This window comes from Mytilus trossulus, chromosome 9 (assembly GCF_036588685.1).
Source record: "Mytilus trossulus isolate FHL-02 chromosome 9, PNRI_Mtr1.1.1.hap1, whole genome shotgun sequence".
Taxonomy (NCBI): domain Eukaryota; kingdom Metazoa; phylum Mollusca; class Bivalvia; order Mytilida; family Mytilidae; genus Mytilus; species Mytilus trossulus.
The window spans coordinates 48,515,536-48,525,627 of record NC_086381.1 but is presented as its reverse complement, the minus strand read 5'-3'; the positions used below and the strand labels follow the sequence as shown (position 1 = coordinate 48,525,627).

Genomic DNA, 10,092 nt, shown 5'->3' with positions numbered 1-10,092 from the left:
TTTGCATTATCTTAGTGACGTTTTGTGAATTATTGTTTGTCTTTACGTTCTTTTTTTTACTCCTGCTATTTCGCATGGTTTTTCTACTCCTGCTATTTCGCATGGTTTTTCTACTCCTGCTATTTCGCATGGTTGTTCTACTCTTGGTATTTTGCATGGTTTTTCAAAGTATTGTGTTAAAATATTAACACAACACCAAGAATGTGTTGATTGATAATGACAGGTAAACAAATGTTTAGATAATGCCAGTAAAATAAAGTTTATTTCTATAAAAAGAATCAGTAGATTTTCAGATATTTGCTTCTACATTGTAACACGAATAATAAAATGTAAAAAAAGTAGCACTTGATGTCGTGCAACGTTAGTATATCACAAATCTTATATTTCATGTACAGTGGGTATAATAAAAGATTAAAGTATTGTCAAACAGGAATTGACAGTCTGGTAGAGTTGAAAATGGCTGGCATCGTACAGCTCAGCATAATAAAGTTTCAGAACAGATATAAAATCAGTATTTGTATATCTCTAACAATCCAGTTTGGTATTAAAGACTCTTGGTTTGCTTTATCATTGTTAAGAATGTTCAATGTTCTTGTTTTATTCAAACTTTTTATCAGATATTCAGAACTCCCTGATTTTGTTGATTTTGTGTCATGAAAGATTCTACCCGCTAATCACATATTTTTTAATCACTATTTTTTTCTAATAAAGATTAGACCATTTAGAATAGACCATTTTCAAAAATCTATTTTACCCAACTTTCAAATTAAACCCAAGTTGCAATTAAATTGTACAGCATCTCCATTTATTATTTTGATGGAATGTAAGACAAATTTTGATTACTAAGCTCATACCGAAACTTTTATGTTTCAACATTATAAATTATGTTTACAAAAACAACTTAAAAAAAGAACAAAATCCAAACAGAACAGAAATTCGACTTGTATGAAATATACAAAGTTATGGTCTTTTAAATGTTGTTTCCTAATAACAAATTTTCTGTTATCAAACAAGTAAATTAATTGATTAATAAATTTAGCATTAAAGATAATTTCAACTATTACAAGCAATTTTAAAGCTTATATAAAAAGTATTGGTTTTTCTAAATTCTTTAATTCAGCCAAATTATTCAAGTTAATATGTTAATATCACCTAAAAATACAACTTACCTAAGTAAAATCACTCTAACATGAGAATAAGATAGAGAAACGCAGGATTTGTTTTAAGAACTAAAATGGTGTATCACAAAAATGTAAAATCACTCTTACATGAGAATTAGATAGAAAAAAGTAGGATTTTAAAAGAACTAAAATGGTGTATCACAACTGTTTCTAACACAGATATCAACCACAATTTTATAATATAGAAATATAAAGTAGACGAAATTTAATATCTTTTGTGGTCATAGTCACAATATACTCTTTGAGTATGTAAACGTGCAAGGCTTTCGTCCTAACGTCCAGCTTTCGACATCATATTTCTCAAATTTGCAAAGGAACCGCCGACGGATAGTGCTGGTCTAAATCTGTTTTGTCGACTGGATTTCAGGTGATTTAATATCATATCAATGTTTTCGTGGCCAGCAATTCCTAAAATATAAAACAAAGAAATGTCACAAAAATGATAACTTGCTTTGAAATCACATTGTATACCGTGTTTCCTTATTTGTATATACATGTAGTTCTAATTAATAAGTAATCATTTTTGTATTTTAATGTACCGTGTAGCAGGTTATTTTCGCGAGTGTAAAATTTAGCGATTTCCTTTCACTTATGTAGTAACACCATAATTCCAAAATTCATGTTTTCTTTAATTCCTAGACATGTGTCCTTTTGCATTATTTTATATTTCTTCGACACTTGTACCTTTGTATTAATGTATAAAGTCTTTGTTCTTCTGTGAACCTTTGTATCTACATTGGTTTATCAGAATAAAGTATATATAGATATAAAATGTACATATATATATCAAACGCTGGAGAGTGTCGAAGTCTTAATAAAAATATTGATAGATGTGTCTGCATATATTTTGGATCGTGTGGATTCATTTTTTGTCGTGGGAACCAATTTTCGTGAATTGAGGAAACTTGCATATTCGTGGATATTTAAATTCGTGGATTTAGCAAAGTCTGTATACATTTCTTTAGAAAATTTGTATTTCGTTGGATATTTAAATTCGAGGTTCCCCTGTACTAACTAGATCCACGAAAATTGGTCATCAACGAATATTAATGAAACAACAGTTATGTGGAGATGGTTCGAAGTCTTAAAGACATTTTACCACCGATACCTTTTATTAATATCACGAATCGATGAGAATGGTATGGTATCTCTTTAAATTCATATATTGATAACAAATTTGATATTACTTGATTTTGTTGTTAGATAATAATTTTTGTATTGTATGTCTTTTTTTGTGTAATTTATATATTGCAATGTACTGTTGATCCCATTAATCTTATCAGAAATTAAAATTTAATAAATCTGTAATTTCATCTTATTAAGTAACCTTGAACATGAAACAAAATGATTTTTTTCTTAAATTTAATGTATTACCGTTGTATGAGCAATACAATTATGAAATATTGTAAACGAGAAGGATCACCAATACTTTTCCCTTCCCGATAAAAAAAACCCAATGATTAAGAGTTAAGTGCGTTCAACTGTGTGGGATGTATGTACATACGCAACCACTGTCTGTCCGAAACTGGACAAAACATGACGTTAAATGTAGAGAGCATGCAACGCATACAATACACCTTATCGCTAATCCCGGCTGACCCGGCCGCTTGAACTTTTGACACATACAACAATCACTTGTCCATTGTGGCGTCAGATATTTTGTATTGTGACGTCAAAATTTTACGGACAAATAGCGATAAGGTGTATCGTGAATAAACAATTGCATTAACTCCCTGGGAGATCAACCGTTAGCTTTTTCAAAGGAAAAATTAGGTTTTCTACCCCAAACCCTCTTCTTCTAGTGAATCTGATCTTAAATAATTCTGGTCGGCACACGTCGATAATTGAATGTTCATCCCAATAGAAGAATTAAGCTTTCCTTCCAGAAAACCTAGGTCAAATGTTGGGTCGACACTACGCAAAGACACCTGGATTTTGAATTATTATCATATAACTACACGACCCTTCTGGTTTTACATATATTTAACTTGTGACGTTTACTCGTTTAGACACCCACCACATTATTAATCAATGACCACATCTCCTTATTTTGTTATAAATACCCGCACTTGAAAAAGTTGATTGTTATCAATATAGTATTTCAAACGGTTAATTGGACATCTTTTACAGCAGTTCGTTTTAACTTCATCTATATTTGTTACGTTATCAAGTTTGCAAACATGTCAATCTGTCCAAACATAGTAATGAAATATATCTGGAGTAGAAAACAGCTGTTTACATTGCTTAATATTTCAAAAACGTCTACTGGTTACGGAAATGTCAGTTTATGTTTAAACAGACATACGTTAAACTTCTCGTTATTGAATAGAAAATGTGTTAAAGGGGAGTGTGTTGTGCTATTCTTAAAACAAGACAAAGAGGGTTAAAATTTACAATAATGTGCCATTCGTGGAGAGAATACTAGACATATTATTTACTGTTTCTTGTCGTAGACTTCTCAATCAATCAATTATAACTCTTCTGATCCTCACAATATACCAATTTATATCTCGAATTCTTTATCACATATATATATTACTAGTAAGACATTACGCTTCTTACAATATATCAATATATGAATCGAATTCTTATTCATATATATAGTAGGACATAGTTGGTAACATTTCTCTTGGATAGATGATAAATTTAGCAATAAGTACTTAATGAATTTATACCTGCCATAGATATGTCAGCGTGGAACTGAGTACTTAGCTTGCAAAATAACCAACAACAAAACAAACGTTGTATGTTATATTCTGAAACGGTAATTTGTTGCCAGATGTTTTCTTCAGTTCTCGGACTAACTTAATAGAACACATTTGTCAGTCAAATACAGACAATTAATGAAATATGCGCGTACTTTTACGCTGAATCGTGTGTAGACTAGTTTTATCGACCTCTAATCAAGATAATTAACTTTCTATGGCACTTTTAAACGTGTTGTAATAACGTACCTAGTCGTTTTATTCTGTGTCTTCGGACTTCTGGGCGGACCTGTGATATATACGGTACTATATTCTCTGAAAATTAAAAAAAAATAAAAAAACATTATAATCTATTTTTGCAATACAAGCTATGAATAAATTGGCCTTAAGATCAACTAACAAGTGTGATAGGTCAAATAACATTTTTTTTTTCCAATTTCAGTCCATGAGCGGTACCATATGTTAAAACTGGTCGAAGAAGTCATAATTATTACTTTCATATTGACTTCAAACATAGTCTATCGTATCTACAATATTTAAACATATTGCTGTAACCTTTCTGAACTAAAGTTGATCGTAAAGTTTTCAATGTTCAGGATTTCAACATAATAGAATTTAAAGATGTGAAGTAAATTTTTAATGTATTTTTTATACCTATAATTCCATCTAGCTACGAAGAAGCTTACGCAAAGGCCAAACCTGCTGTCCAATAATTTTGTTAGTATCAATGAACTGTCTAAAATTGTGCACAAATTAATTATATAACGTACATAAATACACAAGTAAAGTAAGATTCGCCTGTACTCACATTGTTTGGAACAAAGATCATGCTGCCTATAGAGACTCAACATGCGTTTTTGTTTTGTTTGTGTTTGTGAAGATGGCTTTTGTTTCATTTCGACAAACAAAAGATAAAATAGCTTAAAATATAATCAGGATCATACTAGGTCTAAGGAATTTTCTTTTCGCAGTTTTAAAATTTTAATATAAAACCCTCATTAACAATATCTTTTAATTGTACTTAAACATAAAGAACATTTTGACGACCAATGTACATTTACAGTGAGACATACCGGCTTATAAACCAATCGAATCTTAAACAGATAATGCATAAACAAATTACAATGCAACTAGTTGTGTTCATTTCCTAAATATAGTAACACAGCTATCTCTATATTGTGCAAAGTCAATTTCATCATGGAACACTTTGTTTTACAATCAGAGGTTCATTAAGGGATAATGATAAGTTTTGATTTAAATTTACAATTTAAAAAGCCATCTAATGTATTAATCTAAGTTGCAGTATAAAAACGATATTAGGTTAATGTCAGAAAAATACAAAGTTTTTTTTATCGGCGCAAAACCTCGCCCTTCCCTATTTTCTCAATCTCCTACAAAAAAGGTGATATTTTTCTTACATTGACCTAATATTTGTATATATATTCGAGTTGTTCTCTTTTGAAATAATGGTGGATGCTGCTTTGGAAACATTTGAAGGGGCAGAGGTATGCATGCAAAGAACACATGTTACATGTTACATATGCAGGGTAACCAAAGCACCAAATTGGTAACTACCCACATCCGATGACAATCATTATCATTTTAAAATATCAATTTCTTAGTAAACAAGACATTCTCTTATGTAGATTTATAAATATTTGTCAAAATATTTTGCCATTGTGATAAAATGACTTGACAGCACTTCTTCGGTCAATTAAGATAATGATGTTATGATCTCTTATGTCATGAATAAATCTAATGTTGCTTCATTGATAGTCATATAATTAATAGATGAAGCTACAATAGAAGGGATGAACGCATGCTTTATGAATTTGGCTGTTCTAATGAGAATTACATAAATGTATATATTGACTATCCTAGAATAGTTGATGTAAATGTATTTACAATATTGAATTAATTTTATGTTATTAAAGGAGACTCGTTTAAAAATTAGTACTGTATATAATATATTGAAAATGTTTTAAATTGATATTAGCGTATGCATGAAACTTCAATAAGTTGAAATGGATTTGGCCCAAATTATATATTTTGAAGAAAAATCTAAAAAAAACAACAACAACAATTAAAATGAATTTCCATGAAATTGTCAAGCCTTATTCTCAGCCCCTCTAAACATCAATTGAGCACATTTAAAAAAAAATCTGTTGCTAAATACATGTTTTAAAAAAAAAATGTTGCTGTTTATAGTAATCAAATACACCACTATGGAAATCGTTGCATTTCCCTTCAATGTAGTTATAGTGAACATTATTCATGTGTTGAGTGGCATCGTCAGTGGCGGATCCAGGAATTTTAATCTGAAGACAATTGATCTAACCAGGCACGATATGACGCCCTAAGTAAGCATGTGCCAAAATGTCATTTCCGGTGTGTTTTATAGGTGACAATTTCTTCCACTACTAAAACAATCTACAGCAGTGATTTCACATAAAATACTAATGGTGGTAAACAAGTCTTGTCATTTAATAGCTAGAATTGTCTATAAATTTGTCGAAGATAGCGGATCAATAGCTTATATGAGATGAGTTTATTAGTCACTTAAGTTCAGAGTTGCGTAATTTTTAATGCGAAGTTTGTTTGTTATTTTACAGTGAATGATATATTAACTTGGAACACAGATTAAAGCTTGTTTTGTATCGCTGCAACCATAATTATAGGTTTGAAAATGGGACCTATGCATCAGCTTGAACAACTACAAGTGTAGCTGTCACGAAATAGAAGATCATTCATAATATAAATTCCAATTCCACGTGGAAGAAATATTTTTAAATATTGTTTCCGTTGGAATAATGAGTACAGAATATGTGTTCCAACAGGAACAGATATTATGACATTGTTTCTAACACAGTTTCCAGAGGAAATTCTGTTAGGAGGAACGACATACATGTACCAACATATTAAGTACTATTATTAACAGTTTCCATTCTGTTTGGACTGACAGAGTGATGTTCGACAATTGTCCTAGTTTTTAATTTTTTCAATCTTATTTATTTGTTGTGCAGGTCGGATTTCAAATATTGTCATATCTTGCCATTCATTCTGTCAATAACGTCATCTGAACAAACATCATCCTTTTTGAATGCTTTAGAAAGTGAAATAGTCTAAATAGTCATACTAAGTAGCATCTTGAAAAGGTGCATGACAAATTCCAGAGTTTCTATATCTGTGAGATGAGCATGTCTATGACCTCAAATGCCATAAGCAGACTCACAACTATACATATATCCCTCCGCAAACAACTATTTTTCGTTTAAAAGACATGTTCCTATATCATAATTAGATATTATTTGTAATGAAAAGAAGCACATTAAATCGATTTTGAATTACAGTTTTAAGTAGGTTGTGCGTAATGAACACAGATTCCTGTTAGTAATTCTGTAATTGTGAGATTACTATAGTATGATGTCGTAGGTTGACAAATAGAAAATAAACAAACTAATTTGTCTACAGTTCAAAAGAGATACTTGTTAATCAGGCAAGATGTGGCAATTTTGTTGCATTAAGGTCAAGTTCAAGTAAAAGAAGTTAACCTTGTAAATATTTGTCATAAACCCAAGGGCTTGAATAATCTTACATGAAAAGCTGTAGATATGAATGCTTATCCCACCATACTTCCGCAAAATACTTTGGATATGAAGAATGCACTTGTATTTTTGAGTATTTTTTTCAAAAATATTTCTTTTTCATACAAATATTTTATTTTCAACAAAAGAGTAGGACCATTAATACTGTTCTTCAATGCATTAATGTATCATGTTATTTTGTTATATTGTACACGAGTTTTATTTATCAGTCAAGTGTGTGCATTCACAAATAAGTACCATAGAATTAGCTATGTCAGCTCATATGATATTAGTTTGTCCTTGATTACAGTTAGTAATTTTTATATATTCAATTGGTATTTCAGTCTTCCTATATTTTTAGTCACCGACTTAACTACTACTGACATATACCTTAAAACAAATAGACAAAATTAATTATCATTTTATGTTTAACATTGAACGTGCTCACATTTACAATAAGATGTGGGCATTCTGATTTTTCATAATTATTGTTCTTCAGCTCCGTACTTCATCTGGCCTTTAATATTTGTGTAGGAGAAATGTAGGAGTCTGGAGTACAAAATGTAAATCCCGGCATCTATGAGGGGTTTATTTCACGGTTAAATAAACAACATAAACTTTTAAGGGAACGACCATTTAGCTTCAAGGTGGGTTTTGAATTTTTCGTAAAAAGAATATTCTGATTCCCAATTTGATATAAATAATATTCTGGTCAAGCAAATGACAAAAAAAATATTCTGATTATAGATATATTCTTGTTTCAAGTAGCTCCCAAGTAAGGCATATGGTACACAAAACATGCGCATTAATCATTTTTATTGAAGATCCGAGAAGGCTAGTTTTCGCCAAAGTCAAAACACGTAAACATTGTAAACTTTAGTCAGGCACCCAATAAAACCAATTACCTAAAAAAAACAAGGATTCCCTTGGTGGCATAATGGTCTAAGTTGCCACATTCAGGAAAACAATCTGAAACTTCTCAAAAAACAAACGTACACAGAAACATTAAGTTACTATTACAACATCATAATCATCATTAATACCTTTATCATAATCGTTATAATTAAATAAACAGGTCAGGTATTTGAGGTCACCAAAGTATCATATAGGTCACCGTCTTATATATCAGACAATACAAATGTACTCTATATAGAGCTTATAGTAACCTAAATTTAAATCAAGCTTAATATTATAATCCAACCTCGCAGATTTTAAATTTTTAGGTGTAAGTAAACTTAAGGCCGGTGACCTATAGTGGCTAATTTCTGTGTCAGTATGGTCTCCTGTGGAGAGTAGTCTCGTTGGCAATCAAACCATATCTTCTTTTTTTATATTAAGGTTTGACACAAACGCTATATTTTACAGGCACGTTTTAGTATACATAAATAACCTTACATTATTTCTACAAAAAAGTAAAATCACAAAAATACTGAACTCAGAGGAAAATCAATTTGGAAAGTCTATAATCACATGGCAAAATCAAAAAACAAAACGCATCAAAAACGAATGGACAAGAACTGTCATATTCCTGACTTGGTACAGGCATTTTCAAATGTAGAAAATGGTGGATTAAACCTGGTTCTATAGCGCTAACCCTCTCACTTTAATAACAGTCTCATCAAATTCCGTTACATTTACATGATGCGTTAAATAAACAGTCACAATCAATAAAATAGTCAAAATATGGGAACATCAGTCATCAAACTGCATAGTAGATAAGACTAAACAAACTACGTACATTGACCTATAATGGTTTACTTTTTTTTTTAAATTGTTATTTGGATGGACATTTGTCTCATTGGAACTCACACCACATCTTCCTATATCTATATATAACATAAGCACATACATGTATGTACCAGTGAATCTCTAGTAAACTTTAAGCAAAAGTTACTTATTTTATTTACTAGATCATATTAAGAAAGTTAAGTGTGGTATTGACTTTATAACTTTATAACAAATAAAAAAAAATTGATACTGTTAATAAAACTTTTTTTCATTTGTTATTCCTTGTATTGCTATCGCAAGTAATGTAATTTTAGCAGTCTGGTTTAAAAAGAAAGGAATAGAAGTATTAAATTCAAGACATGTACAAGTTCTTAACAATAGACGAAAAGGGTCATGCTATTCGAATTGATTATAAGCTACTTATACCTATAGAAAAAATAACGTGTAAAATCAGCAGTTTTAAATGAACATGTTTTCTTTTTTAGATTTGACAATTCCGGACTGATTTTCGATGATGTTCAAAACTAACAAGTTAATAAAACGAAATCTACATTTAATAGACCACGGAAAATTCAATTTCTAGCACTACGACCAGTTTTATTTATTGGAAATAGGAATTCAGAATGAAAAGGAATTAAATTTGTTTTTTAAAAGCAGTTTTGAATTTAATAAACGACCACAGATGTCGAAAATCACTATTGAAGTGTCACGAAATACGACCAACATAGCAATTGAATGTCTCAATTGCTGAAATCATATGATTAGAACGGCTTCTATAACATATTAGAAATTTCTTACTGACGCAATCCTCTTTTAATGGCCAGTTAAGAACATATTGAACAATAAAGAACTCTACATGCATGGCTTTCTGCGTAATCAAGTTTCAAATCGCCT

At 30.4% G+C, this 10,092-nt stretch overlaps 1 protein-coding gene across 7 annotated transcripts in view; it reads right to left on the bottom strand.

The window, feature by feature from the left end:
- Positions 1-240: 240 nt before the first annotated feature.
- LOC134683042 (uncharacterized) overlaps positions 241-10,092 on the bottom strand; it is a 32,180-nt gene continuing 22,328 nt past the window's right edge. For all 7 annotated transcript variants that reach the window (XM_063542071.1, XM_063542067.1, XM_063542066.1 and 4 more), the window contains exons 3-4: positions 4,136-4,201; positions 241-1,589 (exon numbers count right to left, since the gene is read on the bottom strand). In XM_063542071.1, coding sequence (XP_063398141.1) covers positions 1,453-1,589; positions 4,136-4,201 — 203 coding nt within the window. In that variant the 3' untranslated portion in view covers positions 241-1,452. The remainder of the gene's footprint in view (positions 1,590-4,135; positions 4,202-10,092) is intronic.